The sequence below is a fragment of the Carettochelys insculpta genome, chromosome 3, assembly GCF_033958435.1.
Source record: "Carettochelys insculpta isolate YL-2023 chromosome 3, ASM3395843v1, whole genome shotgun sequence".
In the NCBI taxonomy this organism is placed as follows: Eukaryota; Metazoa; Chordata; order Testudines; family Carettochelyidae; genus Carettochelys; species Carettochelys insculpta.
Window position 1 is genome coordinate 203,991,491 of NC_134139.1, and position 24,802 is coordinate 204,016,292.

A 24,802-nucleotide genomic window follows, 5' to 3' on the forward strand; every position below is an offset into this window, starting at 1 on the left:
AGGTTTAATACAAACAGGAAGAAGTACTTTTTCATGCCACACACAAGTAACACGCAGAACTCACTGCCACGGGATACTTCGACGTCCAAAAGTGTAACTGGGTTCAAAAAAGAATTAGATAAGTTCAGGATGGATAGGGCCATCTGTGGCTATTAGTCAAGAGGTTAGGGATGTAACTGCATGCTCTGGGTCACCCTAAACCTCTTACTGCCAGAATCTAGGAGAAGACAGGAGGGGATCTCTCCAAAATTGTCCTGTTCTGTATTCTCGAGGCTCTGGCATTGACCATTGTCAGAGGCAGGAGACTGGTCTAGGTTGACCATTGTTCTGGCACAGCATGGCTGTTCTTATCTTCCTAATAAACATGGGACAACAAATTAGGCCAGAGAAGTGTAGGAACCTCCTAAAGGCAATTGCTGTAGGAAGACTTCCTGGGGAAAAAAGCTGATAAAGAAGGATCTGAGGAAGTCGTGAGTGGGTCTTTGGTAGAGGAGGACCATTCCAACTATGGGAAGGAGCCTGAAAGAAGGTACAGAGTCAACCATGGGAAAAGATGAGAAGCTGGGCTGTTATTAACTGATTTGAAATTAGAAATATACATGGCACCCATGTTCCCTGTAAGCTGAGCACCTGGATGGCCACCCAGGAGAGATTAACATACCACCAAGTTGATTAGCAGAATGCCTACAGCTACCCACAGTGGGCAGCATGCGTTTCTACTGGCAGTGCCCATCTGCACATGCCTTGGTGCATGTAACAATATTTATTCTGCCCATGGATAAAAAAATTAGCAGGAACACAGCATGGCACATTACAAAACACAGCCTGAGCCAAAAGGTCAGATCAAGGGAATTGCCAAGCTGGACCAGACAAGAGGTCCCTCTGGTCTAGTATCCTGTTGCAGACAGTGGCCAGTGTCAGATGCTTCATAGGAAGATACAAGAAATCCTGCAGTGAACCATGCTCTCAAAGGAAGCTTATTCTAAACACTCATCAGTTAGTAGTTGGTGCATGCCCTGGAGCACTAGACTTTACTTTCTATCTGAAGTTACTGTGGATGTTCTCACAAACATGTCTAATTCTACACAATCCTGTTCTGAATCCTATTTAGCTCCTGTCCTCAGTGATATACTGTGATAGAGCTCCCACAGGTTAATTACACTTTGTGTAAGCGAATTCCCTCCTATCCATCTTAAATTTGCTGCCTTTCACTTTTGTGGCCTGCTCTCCTGCTCTTGTATCACGAAAGAGGTGAGCACGGAGTGCTTGATTCACCGTCTCTGCACCAACCAAACGGGTGCCAGTGCCACATGGAAAACCTCATGCAATTTTTAGCCAAGGCTTGGGGTCTGATTGTGTTCTCGTGCTGGTGTAAATCAGGAGTCACACCACTGAATTCATAGTTACGCTGTTGTCAAACCTTTGACGGGGTTTGTCTTCAGTGTAGGACTTACTTGAGCTCTTACCTTGCTTCTTGCTCTAACCCCTGTCCCTCATGCATATGCAAACCATGCTCATGTTCAATTGTGTTTCAATCCAGGCACAGCAGGTACACCTGGGCTTCACATTCAGTCACGCTGTAGCCACTCACTTTACAATAAGGACACATACTCCAGTGCTGGTATTCCTGCAGTGCCATCCCACAATTCCCTCCTGCGCCCTGAAGGACAAGTGTTCGGCTCTCCCACAATTCACTGGGAAAGAATCATAGTGTAGCTCAGCTCACTGCAGTCAAAAGGACACCAACAGCTTACTGAGACACACAGGAAGATTCAGCACCAGTGAGGAGAGGGTAAGACAGGCAGGGCTTTGCGGTGGCAGCTCGCACTTAGGTTAGCCTACTCCGGTGAGTGCCAAGGGCCCAAGTTAGCTCTGCACTGAAGACATATACCGAGTGAAAGTAGAATGAGGCATCAGCATCCAAAGCAGCAGAGACAAGGAAACGTACTGAAGAGAGGCAGCACCACAGACACCGATTCAGACTCAGCTCTCGCTTTCGTTTTGCACAACGGGTTTGTGTGCCGGTAGCACCTATGGACTTCAACCATAACGAGGGCCCATTCTGCCCTGTGCTGTACGTAGACATGGCAAAAGACAGTTCCTGCCCCCAAACCCTTCAGTCTAAACTGGCCTAGCCCAGATCTCTACTAGTAAACCTCCCTCGGGGTCTCCATGCCTCTTTCTCTGCATTGTAGAGTGAGCGCAATGAAAAAGTCTCTTGTTGTGACAAGTGATAGAACAAGACCTGGGGCTGGACCCAGGAGACCTCAAGCATGATTCATAAATGTCAGGAACACTCATTCTGCGTTGTGACTGTCCTCTTCCAAACGTTGGGCAGGTGAGCTGGCTTTCCTGGGATGAATTGCACTGACCCTTCACTCCCTTACTCCTCATCAGATCCATGGGCCGACGGAGGAATTTGCCAGGGCTGAGCTTCGAACAGGGGGATTGCTAGAATGGATACAGAGAAAGTCTTGAGACCAGCAGCTGCTGAGGATTGTTTTAGTCACTAAATGTCATTCAATTACACTTTCCATAACCCATCATTTCTTGCGCCAGCCTTATAATATAATGAGGACAATTCACCCCGTATCCTTTAACGATGTTGATAGACCCCCCAGCCACGCCTCTTCTGCCCGAGGTCCTGCTCCCACTCACATACATAATGGGGCTGCTGGCCACCAGCCCACAGAGCTCCAGGAGGCCAGCCCTGGAACTCCAGTGAGCTGACAGGCAGCATGGCTGCCCAGCTCCCAGCCTGCCTCCCACAGCCTCTGCCACCCCCAAAGGCAGGCTGGAGATGGGAGCCTGGGGACCTCTGGTAGAGCATGGGTGGTGACAGATGAGGCAGTTTGGGAAGGCTTTGCCTTCCCCCACCTACAATACCGGCTGCCCACAGTGTTTGAAGATAGCAGCTTCTCCATTCCTGGTCCTTACTCTCTGTTTATTTTCTACCATCTTACATCAACTCTACTCTCACTCCCATTTTCTGTGTCTTTATTTGAACTGCTCTGCTCAGGACTGTGCTGCCCTTTTGTATCGCCGAACCCCAGGGCAGTTGCCCCCTTAGCCCCCAGACTGTTGCAGGCCTGTTCGCTGGGCAAGTTTCTGGTGTTCTTGGAAGTGCTTTAACAACACCTCAAAAGAACTTGACTGGAACATGCTGTGTCTACACCAGGAGCTCTGGTGGGATAGTGCTACTAATATGGTTGTCCCATCAAAGCCTGTGTAGCCCAGACCAACTCTTAGTTACTGTGAGGTTCATGAGCGACAGATACCAGAGGAAACTGCTACACTTCAATCCTTGTGGCTGTGTCTCCACTAGCAAGGTCTTTTGGAAAATCTGGCCCTGTTTCAAAAGAACACTTAGTTGGGCTTAGTAACAGAGAGGAAGCCGTGCTAGTCTACACACTATCAAAACAAAAAGCAGTCAAGTAGCACTTTAAAGACTAGCAAAACAGTTTATTAGGTGAGCTTTCGTGGGAAAGACCCACTTCTTCAGACCATAGCCAGACTAGAACAGAAGCAGGGGATTGGACTAGATGACCTCCTGAGGTCCCTTCCAGACCTATGCTTCTAACATATAACACACATAACATGTGCTCTTTTGCTCTGACCTCAAAAGAATGTGGCACTTTTTCTGGTGGCCCTCTTCCTCTCCCAGATGAGGGAGAGTGCCTTTTTCTGATTCTTTCAGGAAAAAACAGTGTAGATGCCCGGGGAGGGGGGTGCTTTTTTCAAAAGAGCAGGCCTCATGATGCCAGATTTTTCCATTCTTTCAAAAGAGCAGGGGCTGTGTGGCCACAATCTATGAAAAGAGCAGACTGATTGTTTTCAGCCACTTTTGCGTGCGTGGACACACTCTTTCGAAAGAGATTTTTTTTGGAAGAGATCTTCCGGAAGGACTTCTTTTGAAAGATTGATGCAGTGCAGAACAAGCCTTTGTGATGTTCTAGGGGTCGTAACTTACAGCCAGTTTGGTTCAAGCCGTCTGAAATGGGCTGCTTGCTTGCTGGGTGTGAGGAACCATAATGACTGTGGCCCCCAAAACACAAAACTCAGACAGCTGTAGTCTCTGTGGCTTAAGAAGAAGGTAAAACAGCTTACTCACATGGACTGCTTCTGCTCATCCTTGCAAAGGCCTTCTTCCCTCTCTCACTCAGCTTTGGTACCGGAGCTCGAACAGGGGCTGGTCGTATGCCAGCGTTCCATTGGGCACTTTGAGCTAGGATCTTAGCTGTTGCTTTGGTAACGGGGTACCCTGCCGACTGGTGAGTAGCCCAGCTTGGGCGAACTGCTCCTTTTGGGCTAGAGCCAGGGCCTGCAGATAGGGACAGCTGAGAGAGAAAAAAAAGAAAGATCATGTTCTCCTAACAGCCCAAAAGGAATACAAATGTCCGAGCTCTGAGAAAACTCTATAGTATCCTTGGTTTTTAAATGACTTACCATTAGAATTTTGCTCTGCAGCAGTCACCTGCTCTGTTATCATAATTCTATAGCTCTGTGCAGTAAACTACATAAATAAGACCATTTCTGTCATAAAGAAATGCCTGTAGAGGGTTAAACCCAAAGGCTGTGGCCACACTAGCCCCTCCTTTTGGAGGGGCTATGGTAATGTGGCACTTCAGAATATGCTAATGCAACAGTCATGAATATGCAGCACCTCATTAGCATAACGGCAGACATGCGTGCTTCAATACTGCTGGTTTCAAAACATACACCACCTGTGAAGCTGGGGGGCTTTCGAAATCAGGGGGGTCGTTTCAAAAGGCCCCCAGCTACACAGGCAGCGTGTGTTTCAAAAGCGGCAGTTTCGAAGCGTGCATGGCCACCATTATGCTAATGACGTGCTGCATATTCATGGCAGCATCTCATTAGCATATTCTGAAGTGCCACATTACCATAGCCCCTTCAAAGGGAGGGGCTAGTGTGGCCACATCCAGAGAGAGGGTTTTCTGTGGGGGCAGCCCAATGAATCACTGTAGAAAGAGGGATTTTTTTTTAATTGGAACATCTGCTACTGCGGAGTCTTTTGTGCTGGGATGAAGAAGTAAGACACAGACAGACAAGATGCTTAACCAGGATGAATAAATCCAGTAAATATCCTGGCCACAAAACGATCAGTGCATAGATATGTAAGTAGAAAGGAAATGTTTAGTTAGATGTGACCGGGTTATTTTTAGTTTGGATTTGGTGTGGGACTGTCTAGGCTGGATGATGTATTTTCCCCTGTACACAGTAACTTCAAAGCAGAATCCCAGCAAAGTAATTCTCAGTGCTCCAACCTGGATAATTTTAGTTGCTTTAATTACATCTAGCAACCAAATATGCTTATTTACTTTCTTGGTAGCTTTTTCATCTTTTGTTTTGTTAATAAATTACTTTTTATGGCAATGATTTGATTTCTGTGTCCTAGAGGAGTGTTTCTGTGAATGCCTGCCTAAAGCAAAAGGTCATCTATCAGATTACAGCTCTTTGCTTCTAAGGTATCTCCTAAGGACAGGGAAAAGCTTGGGGCTACCAAACAGGGAGACAGCCAACAGTGTCTCCCTGGGTTTTAAGGTGGGGGGAAAAGGATTTGCTTGGTGATGGTGGCAACTACACCCCCCCAGGGTCAGGGAATCTGTGACCTTAGGGAGCTTGTTGTGGTGAGGTGGCTTGTGTGTCTCAATGACCTTGAGAGCTACATCAGTGGACGCTACAGTTCCTGCAAGGGTCAACCAAACTGGACAGGTCAAATGGTAAAAACCAGACAAATTTGGATCACCTCTCCCTGAGGTTAATGGGGTTAGCTCAGGGTTAACAACCCTATCCAGAAAACCACCAAAAGTTACAGAAACATCTACAAAGAAACCTACAACTACACACATCTTGGGAGGAGCTGGCAACCTGCATGGATTGAGTATGAAGCACGGCAGTGAAATCCAAAAGGAAGCTGCTCAGCAGATGATTCTTCTCTCAGCCAGGACAGCCACCCAGTTTAGTACGTGGCATGTTTGGACCATGTATCAAGTGGGGAATACAGCAAGATCTACTGATCATAATCACAGACCCGTTTACTCTCACAGCACCATGTGCAATACGCATGGTACAGCCTACACTTATCAACCAATAATGAAGTGCAGGCATCATTTGGGTGCTCTACCAGAATACACCAACTCTGCACCACAGCTTAGGACAGGAACTGAAGAGAACAGGGATTGAATCTGCCAGAAAGGATTTAATAATAAACAAACACTCATAATCACCAGTATAGAACTTACCATGGCTAGAATCTCGCCAAAATTCCAGGGCCAGCACTCCCAGTCTTATCAAAAGAGCCAAGGGAGCTGTAATCACTACTAATAGCCAGGACTTCTGGTGTACATCTCAGCCAGGTACAGGCAGGACTAGCTGGAAGCATTGGCTTACTGACCCAGTGGGTCCCCAACACTTCCTGCAGTAACTTTTGGAGGTCTACCTTCCAAGTGCCACCAGGCCCAACCAAAATCAATTTGTCAGGTCTGAAACACTGCAGTGCACAGGTAGATCAGGGATAGAATTATGCACAGATAATGAACTTTTATCTTTTCATTGTACTAGTCAGTGCCCATGACTAATCAGTAGACAAATATACTCCAACCATTATAATGATTGTTTGGTCTTTTTACAAAATCCCCAAATGCTTCAAAAGCAGCTCAGGAGAAGCAGTGTGCAAGCGAGCTAACCCTTGTTAAAACTGATCCAGATCATTTGGTTATCCCTTGCACAGAGTACAGAAAAAATATTAGTATAATCAAACATTTGCTTTGAAATACGGTATGGAGCAATGAAGGCAGAGAATGGTGTTATACACAGTCCATTGCCAAGGATTGAACTTTTGTACAGAAAACGCTGTTTGGCATTTTCCCACAGTCACTGATATGATTGTGGTGGATGCTGTCTAATGCTTAGTGCTTAATCCTCAGGGTAAAAATAAGCCATTCAATGATTGCCAAAGATCAGCCCACAGAGAAGCTAGGAAGGATGCAACAGCATAAGATGTGCTCGTGAGTGACTGCACATGACAATGTAAACACAGACATGGCATGATGTGGCCGGGGTGGAAGGTTTTTCTTCCAGTCGAGAAGCAAAAACACAAAGGCCGGTAAGCAGCCATGTTGCAATGAGCTGTCCGTACCTTGTTCTTGCTCCCTTGGGCTCTTGGTGACTCAGCCGCAGAGTGCTTGGGGACAGGAAGGCAAAGCACGTTAAACCACAAAGCTAGGCTGCGCTTCTTTCAAGAGTGAAATGTACAAAGGAGTTCGATTCTGCAAGCAATGCACAGAGCAACTTCTCCTCCCGTGACTAGTCCTGCAAAGTTCAATGGTAGACAGGCCTGCCAAGGGAGCGGCGGGGAAGAGGAGGAGGGAGAGGGGAAAGGGGGCAGCTGTCCCAGGACCCCGTGTTTCAAATCAACCCAAAGCTCCAGCTGCTGCTCCTTTGGCAGAAGCAGCAGCACGAGCTGCAGGCCTTTTCAGCTGCCACAGCAGTGCAGCTCTACCGCTCTGGGAGGCTCTGAATGAAGGCGAGGGGCCAGCGCCATGATATGAGTGGCAATAAGGGCTGAGTGCCCTAACCCTGACCCTTTCGCCCTTGGCCCCACATGGAACCAGGCCCTCCTCCCACCTTGCCATGGGACCAGAACTGGCTCTCGGCCCCACTGATGGCAGTATTTGTGCGAATAAGTAATACTCGGAATAGGGGTTGCAATAAAAATTAGCTGGCTAGAACTGAAATATGCCACTGCCTGCAGCCTCTGCAGTGACAGAAAGCTGGACAGGTGGGATACGCACACCTAGCTCTTAAAGAGGTTCCTTTCTCAAGACACCAGCTCCCTGCCAATATGCGTGGAGGAAATTCATTCCTGATTCCAAACACTGTGATCCTATCACCTTAGAATACAGGCAACAGTGTAGCTGGGACAGTCTCTTTCCAAAGTTGTTATTCAGCAAAAAAGTTAGTAACTCAAGAATTGTTGTAGGAATGGAGCAGCCGCTGATACAGAACAGTCTCTAAAGCATGAAAAGTAAAATAAAAATAAACAGCCATGATTGCTGCGTCTGTTACATTTCCCATAATGGTCATGACACCACGATTTCCATGTTGCTGATAAAATGTCCATGATTTTTCACATGTGGATGATTATTCTGAACAGCTACAAAACCCTCAGGTGGCATCTTAGGAGAGGAGCCCTTAGGTCCATAAAGGAGGCTGTCATTTGGGAGTGGTGACAACACTGCAGGGACTAAAAGGTCCAAACAGATGGATTCACAACAGAGGGGTGTGGCTCTGTATCAAAAAGGATGGGAAGGATGACCAAGTGGCTCAGACACTGGACTGAAGCTTTCAATATGTGAGCTTGGGCAAGTCGTTCCGTCTATTCTGTACCTCAGTTCTGCATCTGTAATATGGTGACAATGTTTCTCAAGGTGATTCAGTCCTGATAGTATGGGGCAAGCTATGTATAGGGGGGCATGAACTAGCTAAAAAATATGTATGCAGGTGCTTAACTTTAAGCACGTGAGTCCCATTGATTTCAGTGAGACAACTCACATGCTTAAGTGCTTTGCTGGATTAGGCTCTAAAAGGAGAGAGGTGATGGCAAAGCACACTCAAAATGCAGAGGGCTTGATTCATCACTCACCTGCTCCAGTACTACACTGCTATTATTTCACTGACTACAGCAGTGTGACATGGGGACAAAACAGAAGTAAAAGGTAATGAATAAGGTCCAAAGATTTTGGATCAAAAATTAAAACCATACAAGAGTCTTAGAATACAGGAAAGATGAAGAGTAGGGAAGATCCAGGAGCTAATCATATAGGTTGTGTCTACACTAGAGAGTTTTGTCGCCAGACGGGGCCTTCAGTCGACATAACTCAGGGAACATCTACATACATAAAGGCTGGGTCTAGACTAGCACTCCTCCTTTCAAAAGGGGGATGCTAATGAGACACTTTGTGATATGCTAATGAATATGCAGCGCCTCATTAGAATAATAGCGGCTGCGGCGCTTCAAAAGTGCCACTTTCGATCACGCACAGCTCGTCTACGTGGGGTCCTTTTCAAAAGGACCCTGCACACTTCGAAATCCCCTTATTCCTATTTTAAAAGGGGAGTGCTTGTGCAGACCCAGCTAAAGAGTCCTCGTGACAGTCTCGACAGAACTCTGCATTTGCCTTGACAGTGCTATCTCTCCAAAATAACAGAGAGAAAGCCGTGCTAATTTATATACTATCAAAATAAAAAAGCAGTAAAGTAGCACTTGAAAGATGGATGAAATAATTTATTAGGTGAGCTTTCGTGGGACAGACCCACTTCTTCAGACCATAGCCAGACCAGAACAGATTCAATATTTAAGGCATAGAGAACCAAAAATAGTAATCAAGGTTGACAAATCAGAAAAAAAATAATCATGGTGAGCAATCAGAGAATAGCGGGGTGGGGAGGGAGGAGTCAAGAATTAGATTAAGCCAAGTATGCAGAAGAGCCCCTATAATAAGCCAGAAAATTCGCATCCCGGTTCAAACCACGTGTTAATGTGTCAAATTTGAATATAAGAGAGTTCAGCGGCCTTTTATATTCAAATTTGACACATTAACATGTGGTTTGAACCGGGATGCAAATTTTCTGGGTCATTATAGGGGCTCTTTTGCATACTTTGCTTAGTCTAATTCTTGACTCTGTCCCCGCTGCCCCTCTACTCTCTGATTTGTTCACCTTGATAATTTTTTTTCTAATTTGTCAACCTTGGTTCTCTATGCCTTAAGTATTGAGTCTGTTCTGGTATGGCTATGGTCGAAGAAGTGGGTCTGTCCCACGAAACCTCACCTAATAAAATTTTTGGTTAGTTTTTAAAGTGCTACTTTACTGCTTCTCCAAAATAAATTTGAGGAATAGCACTTCTGTCAATAGAGAGGGCTTCTGATTGCCCCTCAGCCGTTTGTAGAACTGCCATTCTACCTTCTGTCACCAGAGGGCAGTGCACTCTGGCAATTCTCTGCGGACAGAGCAAGTTGTGCATAGCAGCCATCTATCGACAGTACATGCTTCTAGTGTAGATGTAGCCGTAAGGGGGATGATGCTCCCAACTTATGGGCCCAATTCTAAATATTCTCACCTCTCCCACTGGAGACAATGGGTGTTGTACATGCACATGTGAAGGGTTCAGTCCGATAGTCCAAAGCCTGGGGCTTCAAGGCTAATGTTACTTGTTACCAAACAAACCAGGAGTTTTTCTTATTTGTTGCCACTGTTTCCAGAACTTATGGCACTGTTACTGTTAAACCCTCATTTTCCACCATATTTACTTTAGCAAACACTACCACTCCACTGAAGAGAAACCACTGTACTGTAGTTTATATGAATTATCATCAAAGTTCTGTATTAATATGTCTAGCACAACTGTCCCATCAATAACAGTCAAACTCAGCCCAGGGCCAATGAATGCTATTCCAGTGATTTTAAAAGAGTCTTGGTGTGGCCTGAATTTCTCTCTTTTTTTAGGATTCAACTCCCATTTATTTTCTCTTGTGATGCTGGAGCACCAACTCCTTTTCTCTTACATCATGACTCCAGGCTCTCATTGTTCAGCATAATATACTTTGATATCATCTACTTTTGGTGCATTTACCTTGTGTGTCTTCATTATAAATTTATTTTTGGTGCCTGAGGCATTTATTGTTTCAACATGCTTCCTTCTTTCCCAAAGGATTGATTTAAAATGTCTGAATTATAAGCCTCTTTCTGTGGGCGTGACTGATATGAGAATCTTTTACCAAGTACAGTTTAACAACATTTCCCAACCTCATCTTTACCATAAACAGAGCTTATGTCCTTAGATTTCCTAATTAGTTATATAAATAATGTTGTCGCTTTCACCAGCCTAAGGAAAATGGATCATTATCATCTGAGTCAGCAATGGCTAGCAGGCTGATGGACTGGGATAACATGGCTACTGAAACTGGGAAAAGTCCAGGACTTAAGAGTAGCAAAAGTTCCTCCTGAGGGAATTGCATGTTACTGAGCAACAGCACAATTAATGCCCCCCCAAATTTTTCCTCCTGCGGACTAATTGATTCTGACAGCCAAGAGAAGGGTCACACTGCAGGTTATATCTTCTGCCCCCAGGGAGCTGATGTGGCTTCAGAAGAGAGGACAGCTGGCTTAGGGGTGGAAGTAGGCAGAGGCTGCCTTCCTTACAGCATCCTGCCCGTAAGATGAGGTGAGATGGCACAGGATATAGGAGGACAGAGAGTGGGACACACAAGGCTGCTGGGGGCAGGGGGCACACAGGCTGAGGTACAGAAGGGCTCATGAGGAGAACAGGCTGGGGAAAGGGCACAGGAGCTAGTGGGGCAGCAACACTGAGCCAGGGACTGAATAGGAGAAGGGGTGCAGGGCCACATAGGGAGATGCAGGGATGCAGGGCCATATAGGGATAGAGGAAATGGGGTTCAGGAACACATGGGGATGGAACAGCTATGCCTGGTTGAGTTCCCGTGCAAAACCACATGGGGATGGGGAGTGTGGGGGTGCAGGGCAACATTGGGGCATATGCTGAATGGGGAGCAGAGATGCAAAAACATGGGGACAGGGCATTTGTGCCTAAGTGACAGAGGGTCAATCAGGATCTCCCTGGGGAGGCTTCCCAGCTCCCTAACTTCCTCCCCTTCCCCACCAAAAAAAACACATTCCCTAATTCTCCTACTCAACCCAGTGATTCTTCACAGTTCACATCCAGGCTCCTTCCCAGCAATTACTTCCCTATAACCTCAACTCAGCCACTTCCCCTGGCCCCCTACAGCTTGTGCACTGGTCTGAAGAATGTGGGACATACATTTCTGTATTGTGGCTTAAATGAATTATCAAACTGCTGTATTAATATGCCTAGCAGAGTGGTCCCATCCATAGGATGGTTCAGGGCAGCTGTCCCAGGCCCCACACAGGCTGCCTCAACCCTCCTATTGTCCCCATTTTACAGACTGGGAAACTGAAGCAGAGAAATGAGGGAGTGAATGAACACCTGTACAAGGGCTGCAGCAAGCTCTCAGTACAACGATACTTTTACAGTTTGACAGGAGGAGCAGCAAGGTTGGTCTGTGGTAAAGCAAATTGTCAGAGGATTGCTAGGAGGATAAACTCATTAACGTTTGTGAGGCATGCAGTTGCTGTCCCGACGGCAGCTGTAGAAAGCATCAGGGAATTCTGCATCTGCTGGGTGCAGCCCAGTAGGGCTTTGTACCAGCTCTTTGTAGGCTAGGATAGAGAAGGAACTTGGGAGCAGACCAAGGATGGACAGTGAGTCAGTGGAGGGCCAGAGGACCTGTAGTGGCCACATGTGCTTGTGTCAGGACCATGGACAGTCAAATCCTAATCCAGATTCCATGGTCTATTCTTTCCCTCTGGGGCACCTGACACTGGCAACTCTTAGAAGACAGGATAAGGGACTAGATGGCCCTTTGGTCTGACCGAGTATCGCCATTCTTAAGCTCTTATGTTATGTGCTGTCCAGAGGCTGGTAAAACAGGGGACTGTAAGGTGGAGTCAGTCCTCACAAGAATGTTGTTTGCTCAAGATGTCTTGTGAATATTTTGCTTTCACTAAGGCTGTGTCTACACTTGCTTTCCTCTTTCGAAAGAGGCATGTAAATCGGGGAAATTAAAAATGCAAATGAGGTGCAGATTTACATATCTGGCACGTTACTTACATATTCTTCTTTCAAAAGAAGAAAAGCAGTGTACATGCAGCTCTTTCGAAAGTAAACCCCATCTTTGAAGACCCCTTCTTCCCTTTTTTTATGGGAAGAAGGGTTCTTTCAAAGATGGGGGTTATTTTCAAAAGAGACGCGTCTAAACTGCTTTTCTTCTTTCAAAAGAAGCTCTTTTGTAATAAGAATGTGAAAATGAAGTGCCAGATACATAAATCTGTGCCTCATTTACATTTTTGATTTCTCTCATTTGCATGCCTTTTTTGAAAGGGGACTGCAAGTGCAGACACAGCCTAAGAGAAGATCTCTGGTACCTGCTACCTTATCAGTACAGATGTAGTCATAACTGTGAGTCCTTGAAGTTGCAATCAGCCCAAGACAGGTGATGAACATGCACATTCCCCACCACCTATCCTGCTGCTGCTGACATTGGTAGTAAAAATTCCCACTGACCTTACTGAGGAGAATTTCATCCCTGCTTTGAGCTTGTGCCTCCCAGCCTCAGGGGTGCAGATTAGGGCAGCCAATAGGAATGGAAAACATCCCAGGAAGACTACGTCACGACAGAAGCCCAAAGACTCTCCAAGAAATCCTCAAGTTTGATCACTTATTAGCAGATGTGCCGACATGGCAGAGAGGATAAGGGAGGCTACTGCAAAGGGGCCCTGAGCTCCCACAGCTGCAGTAGCAGCCAGAGTGACTGGGAGCTCTGGGCCCTTTGAAACACTACACTGCTCTGGGCCCCTTGAAACACTCACTATGCTGCTCCACACATCTTAGGGCTGGGTGGGGGCACAGCACACTGCTCTGGGCAGCACCAAGGACTGACTGTGCTTGGCCCCACCCCTTCTGCCAGAGACTCCGCCCCTTGCAGAGCATGGAGCTGTCCCCAGCTTACCCCCAGGCTTGTGGTGACTGTTGGCCCCTCCTGCATATTAGCCCACCACATCACCAATGTTGTAATGGCTCCAAAACAAAACAAAGCAAAATCATGGCCATACTGAAATGAAACTCGTGAAGCTGTTTTTATAAAGCCCCAGAAAGTGGCATTTGTAAGCCAAAGGCCGACAGACCTTAACTACAGCAACACAATAAGCAACATACACTAGGGAGATGACCTGCACATGGATAATAAATGCCTGTCAGCTTTAGTTTTCCTACTGTAAATGTCCTTTGTTGGCTGGCACACATGGGTTCTCTGGTTCTCATTACTTGGGATGAATTCTTCCAAGTTTGAAAAAAAAATGGTCACAAGAATCTGCCTGTTCTGGCAGTTATTCATTGTCCATATCTACAAAAGCTTCTCTCTAGGGTGCTCTCTGAAAGCCCAACTTCCTGGTACTGCTGCCATCTGAGGCTGTCCCTTTTTATCAAATCTTAGCTCAACGAATCTTCAGTATTAACAGCTAGCAGTGCTAAGGCTGCTCATGCTGCCAAAATGCAAGTGCTCAAAGTATAAACTGACATCAGATAGTGATAATGGAAAGTGGCAAGTACAAGAGAATGTTTTGGGCAAAGATACCAGGGTCTTGAGAAAGCTGATCCAGTATTTACAAAGCACAGAAACTAAGTTTTTGCCTACCCTAGTCCTTCCGTTGCTCATGGGGATAAAAGAACCACACACCCCGATCGACCTATGTTTCATTGACAAAAGTGCCAGTTTGGACAGAGCCCCTCATTGGGGCTGGTTTAATTATGCTAATAGGAGAGTTCTCTCCACTCTGGCTCCCAGCAGAGAGCAGCTGTACAGGAGACCTCATAGCAGTGCAGCTGCAGTGGTACAGCAGTGAAGTCCACAATGTAGATATAGCCGAATGTTTGTATCCAGGGTAATAAGGGAACCGACTAAAGAGCAGGTACATGCATCGCAAATTACTTCCTGTGCCCACCGAAGTGAGTCAGGCCCAGATCCTCAATGGTATTTAGGCACCTAACTTCCACTGATTTCAAAGGAAGTTATGTGCCTAAATACCTTTGAGGATTTGGGCCCCAGTGTTTTGCCCCGATGTGTGACCTACTCTAGTTAGGTTCTGCTTAGACCCTGACTGGATCCAAAGAGATGAGGCTGAAATCCGTGGCAACAGCAGCTGATCAGTGACTGAAGGACCCTATTTTGAATAGTTTGAATCCAAACATGTCCCAGGTGGTACATTTGAGAATAACGCTTCCTCCTTACCTAGCACTTCTCTTCCCAAAGCCTCAAAGTGCTTTACAAACATTAATTTTTTCTTGGTAGTTATATCCTGCTCAGCACTTTGGAGAGATTAAACCTCCCAATGCCTCTGTGTGATTGCTGCTTTAATCCCCATTTTAAATCAGGCCGACTGAGCCCCAGGGAAGGGAGCTGCCTGAGGGGACACAGCTATTCCAGGACAGCCATGAGAACAGACAGCAGCAGTTTCATTCCCTCCCACGTACACCAGTGCAAATCAGCACGCCTGCCTCTTGCCGCAGCTCCTAAACAAAGAGAATGGATCGGGCTGTCAGGGAGAGACTCAGTGAGACCAGATTTGGAACCCTCGCTTCACAAGTGGAAGCTCCCCCTGATTTGCCAGGGTGGGGCATGTCTCCACAGGGCATGTGAGTTGGTACAATGTGTCCAGAGAATGCAGCAGCATCCTCCCCACGGAAACTGCTAAACTAGAACAAGTGTAGTGTTTGCACCCCCCAGCACAGCCTGGATGCCACCTGCTGGAGCACAGGGTCTCACCCCTGAGGAGCACTGAATGCAGCTGATACGACGGCCACCCTCTGATCACAACGGGCACAGAACTGGGGACTTTCAAGCTCGCAGCAGGAGTCTCTACAGCTTGAGATGAAGTCCTGGGCTTTACTGTAACAGACTTACACCTTCCATGGGCCAGTCAGGCACACTGGGGGGCACCTAACACACAGACCACAGGGTTATACTGGCTGCTCCCTTTTACACTCAGGGAGCCCAGATTGTCTTCTCACACAAGTGTGATTCCACTGACCACTGGGTTATAAACAGTGGGGCTGACAGCTACTGCAGGCCCAGGAGCAAGGTGGAGGGGAGGTCCAACTCTGTGCCCTGGAAGAGGTGGGGCCAAGGGTGGAAGGGGCGGGATTTAGGGCCATCAGTCCTTAGCACCACCTGGACTGTGCCACTGGGCCACCCACCAGAGCTACGTGAAGCAGCCCTGCTGTGGTAGTTCAAATGGGCCCAGACCTCCAACTGCCACCACTGCCAAAGTACCAGCAGCAGTGGCCAAAACTCCAGGCCCCGTTGAAATGCCAGGCCCCGAGGCAACAGCCCCTTTGTCCCCCGTCCCACTCTCCCGCTTGTTGCAGGCCTGGTTCTAAGGCTGTGTGGCTGGAATAAGTGAGAGAAGAATCAGGCCCAGGCAGCATGAGTCCCTGCCCAGAAAAATGAAGGGAAGAAAGATGTTCCCTGCACTTTCTCCTCCCTCCTCGGCCAATGCAGTTATGCTGGGGCAGCCATCAATCTTCTCTGTTCTTAGCATTGCAGAGCAGGGACTGTCCTTTAGAACACATTTGTACAGGGCCTGGCACAATGGACTGCTGAGCTAGTTAAGGTCTATAGGCATTGCTGTAATACAAATAATTATTAATAGTCATAAATCTGGTCACATATCAGCAAATTCTGCACCCCCCAAAGTGCTCCTGCATTAGGCCTAATCACAATGTGTTAATTGAAGAAATCTTTCCTCTGAGCAGAGTGCCACCTCCTTGATGGCACTTGGAACTGGGATTTAAAATGTAAGTTATGAGAAAGGAAGCCAGTCACAGCTCACAGTTAACAAAATCCAACCAGGTCTGTTTGTGACCCAAGGTACCAGCACTATTTACGGTTATATAAATGCTTTGGGCCAAACAGACCCTGGTGTAAAAGACTGGTGATAAAGCAGATTTCTGGTGCAATAGTCTTGTGTTGATAAAGTCAGGAGCTAGAGATACTTGCCAGTGACTTTGCTTTCCTGAGCTTATACGATGCATTGCTTGGTTTTCTTTTTTTCTCAAATGTTTGCTGGCTGAGGCCTGGCGTTAGTCCCCCTCCTTTCGTTCCACTGCAAAGTGGAAAGGAACAAAGTTAGCTGAGAAGGGGAATCCATACTGAAATACAAAAACCTCAAGAGACAAGCTCGCTTCAGTTCAGGCTTCCTTTGTTAACAACATCTTTTATTTCCCCAACACCTTTGTGTGTGATGTAGGATTGAGAACTTTCTTTGCTGCTCTCTCCAACTGTAACAGTCTTCCTGTACCTCTGTAGCTCACGCACTCTCCTTGGCCCTACCTAAACCTGTAAGCTGCTCTCTTCCATTACTATACTGTAACTCTTGAAAACATTATGGTAAACAGTTTGTATTAGATATATAAAACACAATAAAGTTGTACAGTCTTGTTCTGTGATGTATAGACCAATTGTTCCCAACCTTTTCACTAATGTGGACACCCAATCACCCCCCCCAAACTGTTTGCAGACCCCCTTCAAAGCCAATTTCCCTGCTCCTGTCAGTGGCAGCAGCTGAGAGTCTCAGCTGCCACCCCTGACAGAAGCCAGGAAATTGACCAGGGCGGCAGCATTGATCAGTTTCTCCACTCCTCTGCCTGGTGGGAGCTGGTGCCTGGGTCCGGGCTGGTCAGTTTCCTGGCTTCTGCACATCACAGGCAGCCAGGAGCCAGGCACCAGCTCCCTGGCATGCAGAGGAGCGGAGAAACTGATCAGTGCTGCCGCTGACCAGTTTCCCGGCTCTCCCGAGTGGCGGGCAGCCCAGAGCCAGGTGCTAGCTCCCCACCACTCAACTTTGCATTAAACCAAAATATACACAACTTGAGAGCTCGTATCTCAGGGTTCTACTGTATCAAGTTAGCTTGAATCAATTCCTTACCCATTTCAGCTAAATCAAAGTTTGCCTGTGGGTTGCACCGGTTTAATAAAACTGATTGCAGAACATACTTTTTGTTAAGCCTACATATCTTGTAATATAGATCAGATCCTAGTCTGCCAGCCCCTCCTACAGGTCTTTGTTTTTATAACCAGTTAAATCTTCTGTCTGTGTCTATATGGAATTGTTATAAAAGTTAATATAATCAATTGGAAGGATGGGAATTTCCTGCACTCTGGATGCAGGAATATTCAAACTGGCCCACAGAAAATTTCCCTGCATGACTGTCCTGGGTCCCTAGGACTTCAAACCGTCACTCTGGTATATCCCATGGCCACTTAGCACTTCATACCAGCTGCAAGGACACAACCAAAGCCACATAAATACTGCAAACAATTTTCTGCCAATATTCATGTGGGTTTTTCCACAAATTTTCTTTGACTACATTGATTTGCCTTTATGTTCAGTCTCTGCAAACAGTCTAGCAAATAATTCCACAGGCAGAAACTTTCCCAGAAAATTTTAAAGCTATACTTTCCTGTTCTGTCCAGATTCTTATACTACACACATCAACATCACATCTTGTTTTATGAGCAAATAAAAGTCTAAAAAGCACATTTTGAATTTAAAAAAAAATCATACAACTTCACATGACAGAAACTTGATTTTAAGAGAATTACCCTCATCCAAACAGGAACCAAAAATATACTATCTGACTCGCGTATCCTTGGAACCCAACACCATTCCAATACTGAGTGTTCATAAGGCATTTCTCACAGATAATCTGATTACCAAGAACCATCCACAGAATTTTAGAGACATGATTTTAAATAATTAAGAAAATCGAACTGTCTGTAGACAATTTACGGGCAACCAAGAGGTAAAATTCAGCTACTGCATTATTCACTGTGAAGAATTTGGTCAGCTTCCAACAAAATTCAGGTTCTCCTCATCCAAAACAACAAGCTCCTACCACCAGAACCAAAAAAGTGTCTTAACTAGCTATTAAAAGTATAGGGTCTATAAAACATGGTTGAGCAGTTCGGATTCCATCTAGTAAAGGGTAGTGACAGCACCCTCGTAATTTAAAATACATTATTGAAAAAAATGAAAGGATTTATAAGGAAATCCAACAGGGACAGCCTGTCACACCCAATGTGTGTGCAGATAATAATTTAAAATGTGTCACCTTCAAAAGCACAAACATTAATCCTCTCAACATCTCTTTCCAATACCCAGTGCATCACTCTGGCGTCTGAGTGCTAAATAAGAGGATAAGCAACTCGCCCACGGCTGAAATTCACAAAATCATGGATCCAAGTCTTGTTCCCAGAGTTTATCCCTCTGTCTGTTTCTAACAGATGGTTTAATCTGCACAGCCCTTGCTGACATGTAGCAAAGAAAGAAAGTCGGGCTAGCTGTAAAGAGATCCAATTGGTAGGGCATGATGTCACGAATAATAGCGCCAGTGCAATGGAGTTCCCTTCACACGACAGTGAGGCCTGTTCAGTAAGAAGCTAGTCCTAGGTTGTTGACAGAATGATTATTACAGTCATTATTTTTAAATGCTCCAGCACAACATGCAAGTGCTTTTAGAGCCTGCCTGCATCCACAGATTATCTACCTGAGTTAGTGTTGGCTTCCAGAGGCCAGAAGATGGTCAGCAGCCATTTCAGATGCCCCACCATCATAAGAAGTAGCAGACCTCCTTCCTGAGTCACCAAGCCACAGAGCTGGCAGGATTCAAACACTGCACTGGAATCAGAATTCTTTATCCGGGATCAGAGGGGAGAGAAAACTTATGATTTATTGGTGGACAAGCTGCACAGTTCCAGACACCTTCGGTGCAAGTGAATTAAAGAAACTCTTCTCCTGCTCCTTCCCAGTCAGAACCTACTCAGGGAGATCGTGGCTTGCTGGGCCACTCAGCTACAAGTCTCCTAGGAAAATGTATCACTTCTTCTTTGCAACACTGAGAAATGCTCTTGAATAGACAAAGCCACCCTTGCTATTAGCTGCTCTCCTCTGGACCCAAGTGAAAGGCTATCTGGAAGATTCAGGTAGAAAACAAAACCTACAGAGAACGCCCGAGAGATACCACAATGATAACAGTTTTACGCAGACAGATAAGCAACAGTATAAACCATGGCTGCAACTCCACAAGGAGTTTGGATAATACTTCCCAGCAGGGCTAGATTATGAAAGGGGATTTAGGTGCTGCAGGCCAAGGCCCCAAAGCCTCTACATGCTACTATTCCCCTCCCACTCCACAATAGTAGTTGCATGTGTCACTGCTTGTGGTGCTCACCTGCAGATCCTACCCCTGCAGCTCCCATTGGCCAGTAATTGCAACCAATAGGAGTGGCAGATGGCAGTGTCTTGAAGTACAGGGTCATGCAGAGCCACGTTCCTCGCCCTGGAGCTGTGCCACATAAGCATCCCAATCCCCTGCTCCCTCCCACACCCTCCCTCCCAGATGCCACACCTCCACCCCAGGGCCCACCACTTTCACCCCAGCCTGCTCTTGGCCCCTTCCTCCCTCCCAGGCCCTGCACGCCTACTTTCAGCCCACTCGTGGATCCTGCCTCCCACTCAGAACCTACCTCTCCACCCCCAACCTGGTCCTGCAGCCTCTTTCCCTCCCAGACCCCACAGCCCCACACCAAACCCTCTCCTGCACCCTTCTTCCCAGACCCTGGCTCCCCACCCCCAGCCCGCTCCTGGAGCCTAGTTCTTGTCCAGACCCTGCACTCCCACCAAAGTCCCCAATAGCCCCTTTCCATACACTGAGCCCCTCATTTTTGGCCCCACACTTGCGCCTAGGCAGCCCCACAAAATCTACTAGCCCTAGGCCCCCAAAAGAGTTAATCTGGCCCTGCTTCCAGGCAATCCATAATCCCAATCTGCTTTCCTTTTGTGTCTTTTCCCACTCTTCCTCACTTCTCCCCCACCTCCTTCACTGCCACCTGGCTCGAGGCAATTTCCTGCTCTATCCCACCTCCCCATGCCCCTCGTTTAACATACTTAAAAGTCTATCACCCCTCTCCTTCCTGGAGCCCTTTAAGACCAATCTCTTCAGGGACTGCATTCCAATCAGTGATCTTTGCATACAGAGCTGTGCCCCCTAACCCCTCCAACCCCCGCAAGAAAACCGCTGTTTCTTCTTACTGCCTTCTCTGGACCCAGTGACTGAGAATTGGGTAGAGATACAGAAGCCCAACAGGACTCCACCATTAACAGCTGTGCCCTCCTGGACACTGATGGGGAATCAGCAGCTTCACTGAATGTTTCTGCTGCAAGGAGTGGCCATGAAATTGGTTACAATGTTACCCTTTAAATGGCACCTGATTGCCAAATGAAAACATTTTACGCTGAATGGGTGTAGTTCCCTCCTCTCTCAAGAGCTTTTGTTCTAAGCCGTCTGTGGACTCTGGAGGATAACACAGAATGGGGTCACGGCTGGAAAGTTTTCTTTCAAGCTGCAAGGACTGGAAACATTTCCTTTTATTGAATCTTTAAAAAAGACAGGCGGCCTGACCAATGCACAAGACAGCCGGGGAGTTTGAGACTTGGCATCTTATCATGCCTGAGCACATACCCTATGGAGCAATGTTAACCACAGTCCCATGCAGAAAAACGGAAATTACATGGGGGTGGAGTCAGGGCATCACTCCTGGGCAGATACAACCTCAAGCTCCCCCACTGTGCAGGCCGCCTGCACCCCACGTTCCAGGATCAGACCGTGCCGCTGATAAATGACAGCTGTGTGCTGCTGACAAGACCACCTGGAGGTTAAAAATGGAGGGTGTGGCCGGGACCCCCCGGGCAGTGGGGTGGCCTAGTGGTTAGGTCCCAGTGTTAACTGAGATCCCAGGGTGTAGGACTTCCAGCTGCCCACCAGAGCCTGTTCCCTCAGTTTGGGACATGGCCTCCAGAGTCCACTTTCCCCCTCCTTGGTGGGGTTTTCCTTCTGGTTCCTTCTCTTGGTGCCTGGGCAGGGGAGGGTTTGGAGGCTTGCATCCTTCTGCAGCTGACCCAGAAGACAGTTCTGGCTCAGGTCAAGAGGAGGGTGAGAAATTGTTCTCAGTGGTGTCTGATGGCAGAACAAGGAGTAATGGTCAGAAGTTGAAGAGGGAAAGGTGTGGGTTAGATATTAGGAAAAACTTCTTCACCAGGCGGGTGGTGAAGCATTGGAATGCGTTGCCTAGAGAGGTGGTGGATTCTCCATCCCTTGAGCTTTTTAAGTCCCAGCTGGACAAGGTTCTGGCTGGATGACTTAGTAGGGGTTGATCCTGCTTGAAGCAGGGGGCTGGACTAGATGACCTCTTGAGGTCCCTTCCAGCCCTATGATTCTGTGATTCTGTCCTGTGGACAGCAGAACTAGCTCCTGCCTCTTCCCAGGTCAGCCCCTAACTGAGCCTGGTTCCCTCCTTTCATTCTCCCTCCAGGCCTGGCACTGGCTGCAAGTGAAACCGGGCAGGGCTAACTGGGCAAAAAGGCCTTGTTTAGGCACTACGCCGCCAGGCCCTTCTCTCACTCTCTCACAGAAGATTTATACAGGGTCAATACCTGGTGCTGGTATCTCATTTCCTAATACAATGGGGTTGGCCTGATAAAAAGCCCAATAAGATGCCTCTTTGGGTGAGGGACTGACTTGTTCTGAGTTTGAACAGCACCTGGTGCAGAGGGATCCTAGTCCATGTCTAGGGCTGCTAGCTGCTATGCTAAAACAAGCAGTAAATAATATAAAGCAACTTGAAGCCTGCAGAAGTGCCTGGTATGCTTCTACAATTACTCCTCTAACTCCTCAGGGAATAGCATTGTCCAACTATGTCTCAGGCAGTCTTCCTGAGCCTGAAGGATGGTGGTCATTCTATACAGCCTCCAGGGTGATTAGCTGCAGCAGTCAATTCTGACAGGGAGAAAATACCTCAGTATGGATTGTTCAAGTGAAAAGTCCCATGGATGCCTAAACCAGCACACCTCAGCTACTGCATAGCTGCAACAGGCATTATCGAGGAGACGGCAGGGTAGCAATTACGTACAGCTTAGGTGATATAAAAGGGAGATCTTTGATCAAGAAGAAAATCTCATGAAATTCATTTCTCTCCTTGAAATAATCCACTGTAATTACCACTAGGGTTGGTAGAACATTGCACACAAAAATGATCTCAGGAGCACAAGTGGTTCACAGGTTCAAACGCTACTCAGGAGGATGAAAAATACTCCCCATGCTTATTGCACCATTAACAACTCAGGATCTCCTCCCTCTGTTTGTGTGTTGTAGCCACATCCCCTGCCCTTCGTCTGGCTCTGGCTTTAGATTGGAAACTCTTCAAAGCAAGGATTGTCCTTTGATTTTGCACAGCACCGAGTATAAGGTGACCCTGATACAGACCAAGTAGTATAAATCCTACCATAGTATAAATATTTACTTCTAAAAATAATAATACAGGTTGAACCTCTCCAGTCTGGCACTAGTCTCAGGACCTAACCCATGCTGAACCAGAGAATTTGCTGAACCATAGGAGGTCAATATAGTCTGGCAGCATTACCAACACTTTCACTGCTTCCTGGGCTCTTAGAAGACATTTGGGTTAAATAGAGCTAAACAACAGCACAGAACACTGAGTCAGAACTAATGGCTGTAAGAAACTTTATGGGACCACAGGAAACTTGGCCATACTCATGATAGGTGGATACTTAGCTAAGTAAAATCATGTTGGACCATAGATGTTGCTGGAACAAAGAGTGCTGGACTAGAGAGGTTCAATCTGTACCTGTCAGTAAGGACAAGTGTCCCGGTTACAAAAGGTTAATGAAGTCTCCGGTCAATTCTACTACAAAGGATGGGACTGACGTTTTGAAAGATGCTAACGAAAGATGGTGACATTGACTGTAGAAAGTGCTCTGAGGCAGGGTTAAACCCCAGGACAAGGGTATACAGATTAAAGATCATGATGAGATTTTTCTAGGAGATGGAGAATTTCTGAAATGTCCAGAAGGAGTGGCAGGTTCCATCCAGCATAACTATTTTCAAAAAGAACTCAGGCAAATAGATTAGCATTTAGCCCATTTAGGTCCCACTACAGATGAAAATCACAGTGGCCATGCACCTTGTGTGAAATTCACCCCTCTGCGGGGGGGGCAATACAAGGCTAGTGAACCTTGAGGGCTTAATTGGGACTTATATTGTTTACAGGACTGATGTTGACCCACCGCAGAGGATGAATTCCACACTAAAGCTGCGTCTACACGTGCACGCTACTTCGAAGTAGCGGCACTAACTTCGAAATAGCGCCCGTCACGTCTACACGCGTCGGGCGCTATTTCGAAGTTGAAATCGACGTCAGGCGGCGAGACGTCGAAGTCGCTAACCCCATGAGGGGATGGGAATAGCGCCCTACTTCGACGTTCAACATCGAAGTAGGGACGTGTAGACGATCCGCGTCCCGCAACATCGAAATAGCGGGGTCCTCCATGGCGGCCATCAGCTGGGGGGTTGAGAGATACTCTCTCTCCAGCCCTTGCGGGGCTCTGTGGTCACCGTGGGCAGCAGCCCTTAGCCCAGGGCTTCTGGCTGCTGCTGCTGCAGCTGGGGGTCCGTGCTGCATATACAGGGTCTGCAACTAGTTGTTGGCTCTGTGTATCTTGCACTGTTTAATGAAAGTGTGTCTGGGAGGGGCCCTTTAAGGGAGCGACTTGCTGTTGAGTCCGCCCCGTGACCCTGTCTGCAGCTGTGCCTGGCTCCCTTATTTCGATGTGTGCTACTTTGGCGTGTAGACGTTCCCTCGCTGTGCCTATTTCGATGTTGGGCTGAGCAACGTCGAAGTTGAACATCGACGTTGCCAGCCCTGGAGGACGTGTAGACGTTATTCATCGAAATAGCCTATTTCGATGTCACAACATCGAAATAAGCTATTTCGAAGTTGGGTGCACGTGTAGACGTAGCCTAAATGTGTAGCAGGGTGGGATTCAAGATTCTCTTGAGCCTTTCCTCCAAGGAAGTGCTGCACAAGGACAGATCATTGTACCAGCTGAACCATCAATAGCCACAGCTCCATGTGTCAGAAGAAACCACAACGGTGTCCTACTGCACTTTGCTGTGTGTTCTTAATTCAGGTAGAAAAGCATCTTTCTGACTCCAGCCCATGACTAGCCCGTGACCCTGAAGTGTAAGGACTGATGCCCCATGTAACTCTAG

The 24,802-nt window shown here is 47.0% G+C and overlaps 1 protein-coding gene across 1 annotated transcript in view; it reads right to left on the reverse strand.

The window, feature by feature from the left end:
- Window positions 1–2,007: 2,007 nt before the first annotated feature.
- Window positions 2,008–24,802, reverse strand: part of FBXO16 (F-box protein 16) — a 59,676-nt gene continuing 36,881 nt past the window's right edge. Inside the window, exons 7-10 of the mRNA XM_074991457.1 lie at window positions 16,674–16,779; window positions 7,160–7,204; window positions 4,112–4,337; window positions 2,008–2,451 (exon numbers count right to left, since the gene is read on the reverse strand). Of these exons, the coding sequence (XP_074847558.1) occupies window positions 2,384–2,451; window positions 4,112–4,337; window positions 7,160–7,204; window positions 16,674–16,779 (445 nt within the window). The 3' untranslated portion in view covers window positions 2,008–2,383. The remainder of the gene's footprint in view (window positions 2,452–4,111; window positions 4,338–7,159; window positions 7,205–16,673; window positions 16,780–24,802) is intronic.